This window comes from Acanthaster planci, linkage group LG03 (assembly GCF_054643075.1).
Source record: "Acanthaster planci isolate LZ-2023a linkage group LG03, COTS_SCS, whole genome shotgun sequence".
Lineage (NCBI taxonomy): Eukaryota > Metazoa > Echinodermata > Asteroidea > Valvatida > Acanthasteridae > Acanthaster > Acanthaster planci.
Genome location: NC_141779.1, coordinates 23,841,352 through 23,856,857, shown reverse-complemented (window position 1 = coordinate 23,856,857; position 15,506 = coordinate 23,841,352). Strand labels below are relative to the sequence as shown.

At 42.4% G+C, this 15,506-nt stretch overlaps 1 protein-coding gene across 1 annotated transcript; it reads left to right on the top strand.

Moving 5' to 3' along the window:
* The first annotated feature begins 334 nt into the window (after positions 1 to 334).
* LOC110991113 (zinc finger CCCH domain-containing protein 15-like) lies at positions 335 to 15,210 on the top strand. Its single transcript, XM_087134292.1, has 10 exons — positions 335 to 491; positions 3,068 to 3,166; positions 4,028 to 4,136; positions 4,776 to 4,928; positions 5,274 to 5,365; positions 6,449 to 6,640; positions 6,989 to 7,135; positions 11,731 to 11,835; positions 12,964 to 13,120; positions 13,708 to 15,210. Exons 1-10 carry the CDS (start codon positions 423 to 425, stop codon positions 13,911 to 13,913), a joined length of 1,329 nt encoding a protein of 442 aa, XP_086990418.1. The 5' UTR covers positions 335 to 422; the 3' UTR covers positions 13,914 to 15,210.
* Positions 15,211 to 15,506: the final 296 nt, after the last annotated feature.

The following is a 15,506-nucleotide window of genomic DNA, read 5'->3' as shown; positions in this document are numbered from 1 at the left end:
GAAACTACAATAAATGTAAATTTCTGTCTGCCTTTTAGACATGTATAGGCATATAAAGGTTGAAAAGAATGTACAATTTATGTATGGTGAAATTTTCCGTTTCATCTCCCAAATAAGAGTCTCTCTTCTGAAATAGTTTATATGGGCAATTTCCAACAGGCCCATTCTAAAGCGCTCGCCGTTTACGTACCAGGAGGAACAAAGTCTGGCATTACCGCTTGAATGCTAAAGCATGCATTAGCCGTCGCATTTATAAGAAACATCGAAATGTGAACTTGTTCCCTATTCGCAGTAAGACATTTTTTTAAAAACAGTTGCTTGGCACCAGCCTAGGTATATTCTCGCGCCATGCGCCACCATGCGTCATTGACGTGCCAGCTCTCTTCCGAGATCAGAACTTCTGATCGTTGTTTTCCGACAACATGCCTCCCAAAAAACAGCAACAACCAAGCAAGAAAACGGTAGAAAAGAAAAAAGACAAGATAATAGAGGTGAGGAATTGTTACGTTACATGTTTTCATGAAATGATGAATCGAAATACTAATTTTTTGTTACAAGTATAGCCACTTTTTTGGTGGCAGGTCGATGATGTCACCCAAATTATTAGTTACAGACAGTGTATGACGTGTGCAGTGTCATGAAGGTATTTTTGATGGGTACACACGTGTTGCACAATCTGTTGGCAGTGGATTGGTTCATGCGTGAACCAGTTCAGAATTCAGATCAGGAAAACAATGTCTGTGGAATTGTGAAGTAAAGAATCAAGTCAGATGATTCTAAATCAGCAGACATGGCAGATCAGTGCGGAAAATGTTTGTGTTTCTGAAGCTTTAGTAAAGCACATAATATTAATAATTATAGTAATAATTTATAAAGCGCAAATTTCATATAGATATGTTCATTTCATATAGATATGTTCAAATGCGCTGTACAATGAAGACATTAAGCGTTGAACAATGAATATATTTAAACATGGTTGAGCCGATGGCATACAAGGGCACCTCGGGCAGCTGCCAAACGACCCACATTCACCAACGGGGGAGACAGTAAGAAGCAGTTACAGTTTTTAAAGGTAGGAGGAAAACCCCAGAGGAATATTCTGGGTAAAACCCACGGAGTCAGGTAGGGACTAAAAACCCAATCCACATGTGGACCAGGTCGGGAATCGACCCCGGGACCACAGAGGTGGAAGACGAGGAAAGAACTACCTTGCCAACCTGACAAGGTGCATAATCGATCAGATGATGTGTAAAAACATAAATAAAAACATGGACATGTGTGGTTGTTTCGATGGAATGACCAGGCTGATGAAGTATTTGCACATTGCAGTATCAGTGGCTACAGCCTTAGAGATACAGGCATAGCATGATTTCAAAATTCTAGTTGGCATTACGTATTGCTAATCTATATCAGGTGGAGAAGTTTCAGACTTCTGTCTGTGTATGATTCCTCATTAAAATAAAGCATGTGCCACTTTTCATGCATGTAAAAATGGACTTGGGTTCGAGTGCGACATCAGTAGAACTCAAATCCTGTGTTTACTGTCCTTAGATTTTTTTTCTTTTCTTTTTGTTCATTTGGTAGATTCATGCACAAAAATAAAGAGAGTCTGAGATCCATTCATTGCAGACTTACCTGGTTTCTGTTTTCAGCGAGGGAGATCGATGCATCAGTCTGTAGATGGTTGCAAAGTGCTTTAACTAAAGCTGTTGTGTCATTCCTCTTTTTTGAAAGAGTTCCATATATGGACAACACTGATTTTCCCTTAACCCCTTCGTGCTGGGACGCAGATAGGGACGCCGTAAAAATTGAGATCCTTAGCCCACTTTTCAGCTATTATTCTCGGCCTACGCTCGAGCGAACACGGTGAAAGAAGGCAGACCCTGGCTCTTGTATAAATGCCAATTGGTCTTTGTGCGTAGCCCAGAAATGAAAAGACTGAATTTGCATCATAATCACCAGCTTCACAATAGTCCCCACTTTGAAAAGAGGCAACAGGAATGTGGAAGCGTGAGTAGAGCTGCATGCCACCGAACAATGAGCCTTTTCACTGTGTAATTCAAAGCGTGCAGAGCACGCAGGGTCACAAACCGAGAATCTGCGGTTTGGCAGGTGGCCTTCGTGGCCAAGCGAGGCTGGAATTCTTGGAGTCGGCTCTCATGAAGAAATTCCCGTCGTCAAGGGGTTAAAATACTATACTGCGGAAAGTGATAACATGTCCTCAAAAGTGAAATTTGGCTGAGAAAATTCTGAAGCATTTACCCAGAAAGCATGTTTGTTTCAGACAAGTCATATTGATTTGTGCACATCATGGTCATCAAGTGTTGTCTGTAAATGAAACACTTTTCCCTTTATCCTCTGATATTTCAAGGGTACCTGGTTTTGACACAGAACAGGTACCCGGTTCCAAAAATACCCATAAACGCACCCCCCTTAACGTTGGATTTACAAATGTTGACCTTAGGTGGGTATTTGTTTGCAACATTTCTTACTGCATCGTTGCTTTTTTTTAAACTCTGAGACTCTGCTGTGGAGCGATATTTTCTATGTTGCTCAGCCATGGCCAATGGCCACTTGAGGGTGATTAGCAAACTTAAGGTCCCCCCCCAAATAAAAAAGTTCTATTTCCTTTTGCCTGACTGGTCCTCTCTTTTTCTACTTGGTGTTAATTGAAAATCTAGTTAGTATCTTTTCATTCTTCAAAAACATCTCTCAACAACCTTCCTACATAAATAAATGTTTTTTCTCGACCAATTGACCCTGATTTTGAAAAGCATGTAATGAGAAGCAGAAGTTTGTTCTTTGCTTGACCTGTGTAGATGACGTACCTGTAGTTAGAGTCTCTTTGTCAACACTTGTCGTCTGTGTTACAATACAGGAAATGTGCAGATGTGTGAGTCTGGGTGCGTGTGTGTACATGTCATCGGGCGTGAATGTGTTCAATTTGTTGAAGTAAATATTAAGTAACGCACTCATCTAAGAAAATTATGTGTACTTTGCAAGGCAGCCTAACCATAGGCTGGACCTTTGTACAGAGAAAGTGACAGAATTGCTCTTTTTATTATAGGATAAGACTTTCGGTCTGAAGAACAAGAAGGGTGCTAAGACACAGAACTACATCAAGACAGTCACCAACCAGGTCAAATATGGCAATCAGAAAGCCAAGGTAATTGCTTTAGCGTTCTCTCTACCATCCTTCCAATTCCCTGCTACAATTCCTCTCTCGGTACCCCTTCTACTAACAAAATCTCAAGAACATGTAAAAGTAGCAATAAGTAAAACGCGTTTCATGCACACTGGTTGTAGACAATTGCGGTTCATACATTGAACGGTGATCATGACTACCCCAGTTCTGTGGCGTTCTGGTTGTTAAAAAGAGAATACAGGATGAAAGTTGCATGAAAGTGCCAATTTTCAAAGTGCATGTACTTGCATATAGGATGTCCCCTGACGACTTGTTAATAGTGAGAGACATGACTGAAGCACTGATATGCGATCATCCCCCGTGGTTTATTGTTGTCACTGATGCGTTAGTAACCAGTCATTGAAAGACGTTGACAATGTCACTGTAGAGTTCAAATGATCAGACTTTGATGTGGTCGCTGGCCTACACTGTAACTCTTCATGACTGGTCCGGTGCATGGTGGATTATCACACCTAATAATTGTGCCTTTGAAGTGTATTTTGTGCACTTACCACATGAACTTTCCACCTGTGGACCTTCAGTGTCTGGTGTTCGACCCACTGCGACCCACTGTACACAGGCCTGTAATGGATGTATGCCTCCAAAGTGAATGTTACCAAAAACGACAACTGCCTATGTATTCATGTACTTTTTCCACCTTCTCCTATGAGTTATTTGACTTTGGTTCTGAAAAGTACGGGGGGCTTACATAAATGGCGTTTCTGCTACACAGCAGTGTCATTTGAATCATTACAGTGTCTATTTTACAGGGCTCTAAGTCTTGATTTGAAGCTCTCTCCAGCATCTAACCTCAACACTGACTGTGTTTTCCTTCTGTGGTAGGCTAAAGAGCAGCAAGAACAACTGGACAGGAAGTCCAAGAAGAAACAGGAGCAAGAGGAAATTAACATGCTCTTCAAGCCTGTCACTGCCCAACAGAAAGTTGCAAAGGGTAGGTTTCTTAATTTGCAGTTGGCAAAGCTTGCTCTCCTGATTTTTAGTTGCTTTTTTAATGGCAACATCCAAGGATGAGAGTAAAAGGAAAAGAAAGAGGCTATACAAAGGTTTTACGAACAAGAATGCTTGTATTCATGAATGAAAGAGAGTTTGATTGAAAAGGATAAAATCAAAATCAAAAGTAAAAACTAAAACCAAAACAGACCAAAAACACCCTTCAAAGTAATCCATTTCAATTTTAGTTATCTTATTTTAAAGCCTGTGCACTCTTGTGTAGAAGTGAATATAAGAAAATGATTTCCCGGCAGATCATCTCCTATTATCCCTTTTGTCGCTGAGCCACATGAAGTTGGGCAGCCAGTTACTACGGCAAGCAGATTGTTGGATGGTCATGGATTGAATTTAGAGAAACAGGATGGATGAATTTGGATAAATAAACTTTGAACCAAAGGGTTCAAAGTTTGGATCCTCTGTGGTAAATACGGTTCAGGAGTTCGAAAACGTCTTTGTCAAAGTTGTAGTGCAAGTCAGTTGTTGAAGATGAAAAATGATTTTGAGATTTACCCATGACTTCTGTGTAAATCCCAACTCAGCTCTGTTGATGTTGCTGATGATCTTGCATTTTACTTGACAGGTGTGGACCCTAAGTCTGTAGTGTGTGCGTTCTTCAAGCAGGGAACCTGTACCAAGGGGGACAAGTGCAAATTCTCCCACGACTTGGCCGTAGAGAGGAAGTCGGCCAAGAGGAACTTATACGAGGACACCAGGGAGGATGACCTGGCCAACGGTACAGTGAACTGACACTGAAATCTCACTTTAGTTTGGAGCTTGATTACACTTTAGACTCTCTTCAAGTGTAAAACTTGAATGCTAATAATAGTTGGCTCTTATTCCCAGAATGCACACCGTTCTGTTGTTTAGCGGTGAAATCGTTTTGGCAGTCAAAACACGGCTTACCCTTGCTTGGGAAACAGCACACAGTTTGTAGTTCACACTCATCACTTTAGACTGGATATGACGCTAGCGCTGTAAACGCAATAGTGTACTGTATCCAATCTACCAGACACAGTTGACATGACAGGGGTTTCATGGATCAGCCTTGGTGATTTATACTTCATATCCTTTGTCGCAGACACAATGGACAATTGGGATGAGGAGAAGCTGAAGACAGTTGTCGACAAGAAACACCAAGAAGAGAACTCCAAGAAACCCAAAACAGACAAGGTCAGAGTCCAAGTCGAGGTCAAAATCATAAGCCCGGTATAACTGTAACCACTTCCTGCCGGGGTTCCCGGTACTGGAGACCTGAGGTATATACGCATACCCGGGGTGCCCGAAATCGGAAAAAGGAGTTGGGCCTTGTAACAAAAAACCGTACTCAGAGCAAAGGACCGAGCTGCTGGGAATTACCAACATTTTTTCAGTTGTCAATAACGAAGGTAATCCGTCATTGTTTTGAAACAGTATACCACCATTTGTGGCATTAAGGGAAAATTGGATTATCACCAGGGACAAAAGTGCTCCAGAGATGAGCGCTACAATACCGCTGCACACTAATTTGGCTGCATTTGTAAAGACACCAGCAGCGCACTGAGCCAATTTTGGGAACAAAGGAAATTATGCAACACCACACAATCTGGGCTCTCTTTACAAGGCGGCAGGCTTGGCTGCAATACTTGAGTATCAATAGATGTTGTCTGTCAGATTAGAGTAGCCACCAGACAGTCATTCATGTGGGTGTAAACGTCTAGTAAATGAAGTTGTGAATTTCTGAAGAATTTTGAAGCCGGAAAAATTTGAAAACCCCCGGGGAACTTGTCGTGTAATTCTAATTAAACCCAGCAGCATATGGTTAACTTGACAATAAACAGTGTTTCCATATAGGCTTTGTTGTGAAGCTTTACTTTTTTATGAATGATGCTCAAGAACTATCACATCCTATTTGGTATTTTTGCTGTGTATTTCCTTGCAAGAGGGCTAGACTTGTGCAAGTCCTACAGTTGTTGCCCGTCTTGTTATGGCTTTAATTGCTCAGCTTAATTTACCCTTTGAACCACAAAAAATCTCTGGCCATCATTTTTGTGTCCTTGTACATGTACTCTTTATGCACCTGTAAATGTACTGCTCTAATACAGGTGCACCTATGTGGGTTCGGCCAATCAGATCACAGGAACGGCATAACAACCAATGAAATTCAGGGAGCTGCAAAGCCAATACCTGGTCAAGTAGTGATTGGGCCAGATTCACCTTGCATTTAGTGGAGATACTATGAATCTTTTAGTGAAAGAAATCCTTTTTTTTCTGTAGGTGTGTAAGTATTTCCTTCAGGCCATTGAAGATTGCAAGTACGGTTGGTTTTGGGTGTGCCCTAATGGGGGCGACAAATGCATGTACAGACACGCCCTCCCTCCAGGCTTTGTCTTGAAGAGTCATAAGAAAAAGCAAGATGAAGAACAACCAGAACAACAGATAACAATAGAAGAACTCATCGAAGAAGAGGTACGTAGGAAGTGGATTGTCACATGCTGAGTCTGGAGTGTCTGAGGTCTCAGTGTAATGTCAAATCTTGCAATTCAATTCAAATCTGGAACAGCAAATCTCAAATGCAGAGACTCTGAATCTCTGAAATCACAGGTCTCAAGTCCACTGTCTTCATTGCCATAGAATAAAACAACCACACTGAAAAGTGAGAGATCGGGGCATTAAATCGAGAAAACTTCAACCGACAGAAAGGCTGTCACCTACCTGACAATTCTGTGGAGGGGATTGAAAGTAGATGTAAATTAAATTATTACTTTTGACGTTCAAATTTTCTTTTTTGTCTTTTTTTCCATTGCTCTAACACAGAGGTCAAAGTTAGGAGCCCAACAAACGAAGATAACCCTGGAGACGTTCCTCGAGTGGAAGAAGAAGAAAATTGCTGAGAAGAAGGCACTCCTGGAGAGTCAGCTGAATAAGAAGAAGAACGACTTCAAGCAGGGCAAAAGCTTAGGGGTGAGTAAGAAGAACGACTTCAAGCAGGGCAAAAGCTTAGGGGTGAGTAAGAAGAACGACTTCAAGCAGGGCAAAAGCTTAGGGGTGAGTAAGGAGAACGACTTCAAGCAGGGCAAAAGCTTAGGGGTGAGTAAGGAGAAGAACGACTTCAAGCAGGGCAAAAGCTTAGGGGTTAGTAAGGAGAACGACTTCAAGCAGGGCAAAAGCTTAGGGGTGAGTAAGAAGAACGACTTCAAGCAGGGCAAAAGCTTAGGGGTGAGTAAGAAGAACGACTTCAAGCAGGGCAAAAGCTTAGGGGTGAGTAAGGAGAAGAACGACTTCAAGCAGGGCAAAAGCTTAGGGGTGAGTAAGAAGAATGACTTCAAGCAGGGCAAAAGCTTAGGGGTGAGTAAGGAGAAGAACGACTTCAAGCAGGGCAAAAGCTTAGGGGTGAGTAAGGAGAAGAACGACTTCAAGCAGGGCAAAAGCTTAGGGGTGAGTAAGAAGAACGACTTCAAGCAGGGCAAAAGCTTAGGGGTGAGTAAGGAGAAGAACGACTTCAAGCAGGGCAAAAGCTTAGGGGTGAGTAAGAAGAACGACTTCAAGCAGGGCAAAAGCTTAGGGGTGAGTAAGAAGAATGACTTCAAGCAGGGCAAAAGCTTAGGGGTGAGTAAGGAGAAGAACGACTTCAAGCAGGGCAAAAGCTTAGGGGTGAGTAAGAAGAACGACTTCAAGCAGGGCAAAAGCTTAGGGGTGAGTAAGGAGAATGACTTCAAGTAAGGCAAAAGCTTAGGGGTGAGTAAGGAGAACGACTTCAAGCAGGGCAAAAGCTTAGGGGTGAGTAAGAAGAACGACTTCAAGCAGGGCAAAAGCTTAGGGGTGAGTAAGAAGAACGACTTCAAGCAGGGCAAAAGCTTAGGGGTGAGTAAGGAGAAGAACGACTTCAAGCAGGGCAAAAGCTTAGGGGTGAGTAAGGAGAAGAACGACTTCAAGCAGGGCAAAAGCTTAGGGGTTAGTAAGAAGAATGACTTCAAGCAGGGCAAAAGCTTAGGGGTGAGTAAGAAGAACGACTTCAAGCAGGGCAAAAGCTTAGGGGTGAGTAAGAAGAACGACTTCAAGCAGGGCAAAAGCTTAGGGGTGAGTAAGAAGAAGAACGACTTCAAGCAGGGCAAAAGCTTAGGGGTGAGTAAGGAGAAGAACGACTTCAAGCAGGGCAAAAGCTTAGGGGTGAGTAAGAAGAACGACTTCAAGCAGGGCAAAAGCTTAGGGGTGAGTAAGGAGAAGAACGACTTCAAGCAGGGCAAAAGCTTAGGGGTGAGTAAGGAGAATGACTTCAAGCAGGGCAAAAGCTTAGGGGTGAGTAAGAAGAACGACTTCAAGCAGGGCAAAAGCTTAGGGGTGAGTAAGAAGAACGACTTCAAGCAGGGCAAAAGCTTAGGGGTGAGTAAGGAGAAGAACGACCTCAAGCAGGGCAAAAGCTTAGGGGTTAGTAAGAAGAACGACTTCAAGCAGGGCAAAAGCTTAGGGGTGAGTAAGAAGAACGACTTCAAGCAGGGCAAAAGCTTAGGGGTGAGTAAGAAGAACGACTTCAAGCAGGGCAAAAGCTTAGGGGTGAGTAAGGAGAAGAACGACTTCAAGCAGGGCAAAAGCTTAGGGGTGAGTAAGGAGAACGACTTCAAGCAGGGCAAAAGCTTAGGGGTGAGTAAGAAGAACGACTTCAAGCAGGGCAAAAGCTTAGGGGTGAGTAAGAAGAACGACTTCAAGCAGGGCAAAAGCTTAGGGGTGAGTAAGAAGAACGACTTCAAGCAGGGCAAAAGCTTAGGGGTGAGTAAGGAGAAGAACAACTTCAAGCAGGGCAAAAGCTTAGGGGTGAGTAAGGAGAATGACTTCAAGCAGGGCAAAAGCTTAGGGGTGAGTAAGGAGAACGACTTCAAGCAGGGCAAAAGCTTAGGGGTGAGTAAGAAGAACGACTTCAAGCAGGGCAAAAGCTTAGGGGTGAGTAAGGAGAAGAACGACTTCAAGCAGGGCAAAAGCTTAGGGGTGAGTAAGGAGAATGACTTCAAGCAGGGCAAAAGCTTAGGGGTGAGTAAGAAGAACGACTTCAAGCAGGGCAAAAGCTTAGGGGTGAGTAAGAAGAACGACTTCAAGCAGGGCAAAAGCTTAGGGGTGAGTAAGGAGAAGAACGACTTCAAGCAGGGCAAAAGCTTAGGGGTGAGTAAGGAGAATGACTTCAAGCAGGGCAAAAGCTTAGGGGTGAGTAAGAAGAACGACTTCAAGCAGGGCAAAAGCTTAGGGGTGAGTAAGGAGAAGAACGACTTCAAGCAGGGCAAAAGCTTAGGGGTGAGTAAGGAGAATGACTTCAAGCAGGGCAAAAGCTTAGGGGTGAGTAAGAAGAACGACTTCAAGCAGGGCAAAAGCTTAGGGGTGAGTAAGAAGAACGACTTCAAGCAGGGCAAAAGCTTAGGGGTGAGTAAGGAGAAGAACGACCTCAAGCAGGGCAAAAGCTTAGGGGTTAGTAAGAAGAACGACTTCAAGCAGGGCAAAAGCTTAGGGGTGAGTAAGAAGAACGACTTCAAGCAGGGCAAAAGCTTAGGGGTGAGTAAGGAGAAGAACGACTTCAAGCAGGGCAAAAGCTTAGGGGTGAGTAAGGAGAAGAACGACTTCAAGCAGGGCAAAAGCTTAGGGGTGAGTAAGGAGAACGACTTCAAGCAGGGCAAAAGCTTAGGGGTGAGTAAGAAGAACGACTTCAAGCAGGGCAAAAGCTTAGGGGTGAGTAAGAAGAACGACTTCAAGCAGGGCAAAAGCTTAGGGGTGAGTAAGGAGAAGAACGACTTCAAGCAGGGCAAAAGCTTAGGGGTGAGTAAGGAGAATGACTTCAAGCAGGGCAAAAGCTTAGGGGTGAGTAAGGAGAACGACTTCAAGCAGGGCAAAAGCTTAGGGGTGAGTAAGAAGAACGACTTCAAGCAGGGCAAAAGCTTAGGGGTGAGTAAGGAGAAGAACGACTTCAAGCAGGGCAAAAGCTTAGGGGTGAGTAAGGAGAATGACTTCAAGCAGGGCAAAAGCTTAGGGGTGAGTAAGAAGAACGACTTCAAGCAGGGCAAAAGCTTAGGGGTGAGTAAGAAGAACGACTTCAAGCAGGGCAAAAGCTTAGGGGTGAGTAAGGAGAATGACTTCAAGTAAGGCAAAAGCTTAGGGGTGAGTAAGGAGAAGAACGACTTCAAGCAGGGCAAAAGCTTAGGGGTGAGTAAGAAGAACGACTTCAAGCAGGGCAAAAGCTTAGGGGTGAGTAAGAAGAACGACTTCAAGCAGGGCAAAAGCTTAGGGGTGAGTAAGGAGAATGACTTCAAGTAAGGCAAAAGCTTAGGGGTGAGTAAGAAGAACGACTTCAAGCAGGGCAAAAGCTTAGGGGTGAGTAAGAAGAACGACTTCAAGCAGGGCAAAAGCTTAGGGGTGAGTAAGGAGAATGACTTCAAGCAGGGCAAAAGCTTAGGGGTGAGTAAGAAGAACGACTTCAAGCAGGGCAAAAGCTTAGGGGTGAGTAAGAAGAACGACTTCAAGCAGGGCAAAAGCTTAGGGGTGAGTAAGGAGAAGAACGACTTCAAGCAGGGCAAAAGCTTAGGGGTGAGTAAGAAGAACGACTTCAAGCAGGGCAAAAGCTTAGGGGTTAGTAAGGAGAAGAACGACTTCAAGCAGGGCAAAAGCTTAGGGGTGAGTAAGGAGAAGAACGACTTCAAGCAGGGCAAAAGCTTAGGGGTGAGTAAGGAGAAGAACGACTTCAAGCAGGGCAAAAGCTTAGGGGTGAGTAAGGAGAACGACTTCAAGCAGGGCAAAAGCTTAGGGGTGAGTAAGAAGAACGACTTCAAGCAGGGCAAAAGCTTAGGGGTGAGTAAGAAGAACGACTTCAAGCAGGGCAAAAGCTTAGGGGTGAGTAAGGAGAAGAACGACTTCAAGCAGGGCAAAAGCTTAGGGGTGAGTAAGGAGAATGACTTCAAGCAGGGCAAAAGCTTAGGGGTGAGTAAGAAGAACGACTTCAAGTCTTGTAATATGGTAATTTTAATCCCCTGGCAATTTTTTTAAGAGACTCCCTGAATCAAGCAAAATCCAGTATTGTGTAGGAAACCATTTGCAAATGCTCCATATTTGTATCTTTCAATGAACAAGTTCCATCCGATGTAATACGGCCTGGATTCTGCCTTCCACAATCCCGCAGAATCCATTAAAAAATCTTGATGGATTTTGGAGCCCCCGGGAGAGGCAGGGTTAAGTCATTTGTTTGCCGATTTCTGACTGTATATTGTAAGACATGAATCTGGATTTCTGTCTGGTCATCTCGTAAGTTCATCAAGTTGTCACGTGGGTTTGGGAAAGTAACTGAACCCCAACTCCCTAGGTATTCGTTGAAGGAATTTCCTAGAATTCTCCAAAATTCCTGTACCATTATGGAATGGAGTGAAGCAGGTCTACAACAACGTGAAATAAAATGGGTTTAGCAGTGTCTTTTTCTCAGAAAGCCCATCCCTCAAAACCATGTGCTGGAATTGGAGAGATATGAGAAAGTTGTAGTAAAGCAAGACTAGGCCTAAATGAATAAAACAAATTTAATTTGGGGGTTTCAGATCACGGGTCGTGAGCTGTTTGCCTTCAACCCAGACCTGGTCGGGGATGACGATGATGAGGCTGCAGATGATACGCAATACAGGCGAGGAAGTGACGATGAAGGGGTATGTTAAACCTTCCTGCCGTTTCCATGGTTACCCAAGTCCAGTTGCACCCCATCTTGTTGTTTTATGGAAGTTACTCCTTCCTATGATTGCTTACCTCTTCGATTTGCAAATCACAGAGCTGCCAACCAGTACAATTTTTATCATATTTCGTACAATTTTTCAGTGACAATATGACACTATGATTTTTCTCAATAAAATACGACTTACAAAAAAAAAAGTTTCTTAGTTTTTTAGATTTTTACCCATGATTTGGCTTGAAAATTGACGTTTTTCTGAAGACAATTTCACGCGGTAACATCAGTTGTGGGCAATGTTGGAAATACCATGCAAATGCATACCACAAACATAACGTGGTGTCCATCCATGAGGCCCTCTATTGTCTGTTGCTGCTTGGTTTGTACAGTTTGTCTGTGTGCTGTATGTAAACTATGAATGTATAAGCAAAATCAGTCTGGGGCCCAGACTATGCATCGCGCTCCTTCAATCGTTCAGTGTAGGGAATTACGCAACACTGAAGAGTACGATTTTTTTTAAGGAAAATAAGATTTTCGAGGTAAAATCATAGGACTTTGGGTCAATTGAGGTTGACAGCTCTGATATAACTTAATATTAAAAATTATTTGGACAGATAAAAACATGCATTTAATTTTCTCTGTATAAAAGCAGATTGCAGTAGTGGTCAAAAGTGGGTCTGTGATTTCGCTGCTTCATTGATAAAAATAGTGAACAAAGTTGCTCATTCATTTAAATCTGAAACTCAGGAAATTTCTAAATTAAGCTGTCTCCTCTGCCGTCCGGTCTACAAATAGTTTTCCTTGAACTTGGAAAAGAAAATGAAAGGATTTGGGGTCACCCTTATCCAGTGCTGAGTTTAGACTTGCACCTGCTGTGCATAAGGAGTTTGATTCATATTGCAGTTAATTTGCAGTAATTTTTTCCAAGGCCATGCTGTCGTCATTTTGTATCTCCCGTACCATGATGGTTTAGAGCAGACTTTCAAGATATTGCAAAGACTTCTGCCTCAACAAAAAAAGATCATTTCATCCAAAAAGACACTCGGAACTCACATGGAATCTCTTTGAATCGCAGGTCATTTCAATTATTTTCTCCCTCCCCAAACCACAGGATGCAGTTGTGAAAGATGTCAGGATAGAAAACATCACAGCCACAGAAGTAGATGGCTCGGGGACGGTATCAATGACCCACAACAGGGAGGGGGAAACGAGTACAGTTGTTGAGGCCTCGTTGCCCGGAACCAGAATAGACGAGAAAGAAGCAGAAGGTAAGGTCAACTCTCATTATGACAAGCTGTGCTCAGGGATTGCTGTTACCTTGTATAACCAGAGCCTTGTTTTAAAGTAACTGGAGAAATTTGGACAGAAAACAAAAGAATTCAAAAAATTGAGACCCACCGAAATTGCTTTTTGTAAGAGTTATGTTAACGGTGTTGTATGTGTCAGGAGTAGACTTTAGAGTCAAAATTGTTGGAGGTTTGACCTCCTTGTAAAAGACTTGATGATACGTCTTTGAGTTATACCAGGCAAGATATGGGACAGAGGGGTACCCCCCTTACCTGTCTAATCCCTATACACACTCTAGACTATTGTTACCTAACACATCCCCCCTAGAAGTCTGTAAAGAATTCCTGAGATTCCGATAAAACAATGACCAACACAAATGATTTGAGCGAGAACTCATGCCTTCTCAATTGATAAAAGTCATTGTATCTTATTTCCCAAAATGTTCCCCAGAAAAAACGTTAGGGCTGCACTGTCAAAATAGGGAAACAGGAATCTTATCTAATTAGGGGTGGAGGCTAACCGAGGAAGCTTCTAATTGGGTACACTAATTATGTGAGTCATTTCTTAGATGAAGACAGCAAACTCGACCAAGCGGCTGCCCTTCCTGCTGACGAGACGTCAGATCAAGAAGAACCAGCCGCCGCAGCGGCCACTGTCAATGGAGTCCCAGTCGATGAGAATCTCTTTGTTGAGGATGTGGAAGTCGACGAAGACCTCTTTGATCAGGAGCTAGACCTGGAGGAGGATATGGACAACTTGAGCCTCAGAGATTGAAGTAGCTTGTGACACTCCAAGACTAATAAAAAGAACAAAATCAGACCTAAATGCTGACATCTCGCCGCTTCCCTAGTGATGATGAAACTGTATTTATTTCTACACACAGAGGTTGAAAAGGAGAATGAAATGACGATCATGCGGGATTTTAGTGGTTCCGAAAAAACTTTGGTTAGGCTCCAAAATCTCTTAAAGGATTTTGATTTAAAAAAAAATACCAAACTGTGGAGTGTGGACCCAGTGAGGCTACAGTTAGACCGAAAACTACAGACTTCTTTGGCTTAAAAATCTCAGAACTGCTTGTCTTTGATTCTTTCACAGCCGTTTCAGATACAAGTACATCCCAAATTTGTCAAGCGGAATGGTATCTCAGTAAGACACAAGGGGTGCGTCATTTTTGGATGGAATTCACACTTTCAAATTTGGATTCCTTTTCTGTAATTTCTTGGAGTGTCACAGTGTGTAAAGCCTGAAAATAAAATTATTTCCTTGCAATAAGGAAAAGGATTGCAAGTTGTTGAAAAATATGTGTATTTCTTAAAAAGGGGTTGGGGTTGGGGGGGGAAGTGTTTTCATGAAAGGCAGCATGGAAGCTTGCTGAAGCATTAATCAAATGAAAAAGTAGTTTCAACCAGTGAAAGTTTTGCACAAATCTACATAGAAGTGTATCAAGATTTTTTTAAGGACAAACCTGATGTTATTGTAGATGGATGGTAATAAGACATCTCACCATTTTCATGTACCATTTTCGAGTACAGAAAGTACACTTGCTTGTACATGAAAGAGTGGCATAAATTCTGCAAGCAGGGCACACGATGGCGGTTATGTTTTTGAAATGATACTGAAATGAAAGTTTGGCAATAATCACTTGATCACTTCCTCTGCTCTTTGGACTTTTCAGGAAAAGCTGGTTCCCCCAAGATATCCCCAGCAAACTGCATGCATTGTAAACCTTGTAGAAAAAAGAAATGAATACAGCATTTGAAAGATTCTTCTCTTATGAATTATGTTTCTTTTATTTTTTTCCATCAATTATTCCGAAAGATAAGAAAGAAAATAATTTCATTTTGAAGGAACTCAGTTCTCGTCAATTGAACTTTTGAAGTGGGTACTTCCAAACTACTCAATTCATTTTTGCATCAGATTTTGTGGAGAATGTTTGTTTCACCAGGCTCCTGTTCAGACAGAATTATGGCAGTCTTTGAAAAATCATGATAGCAAAATTGTTTGAACTCATAGGGTATTAACAAATAGCCATTAATTTACACTGTACATAAATATATTTCAGTTCTATGAATTAATAGGGTTTGTGTTCTTTCTTTTGTCTGTTTTAATATTTATTTTATTCCCAGATTTGTTTCTTATTCCCTCAGCATTTGTCCTCACTTTTGCTGGTGAGCCAGGGATGTTATTCCCTGCTCTTACTGCTATCAAGTGCATTAAGTGTACCAAGATTCGTCCTAGCATGATAAAAATCCAACATTGGATGGGACTGCAGACTTTCTGGCCACCATGTCAATTAGTTGTAATTTTTGAGGGAGCCCACTTAACCTGACTTCAGCCAGTCTGGATGGGAATGAAGTCTTCCAAGTA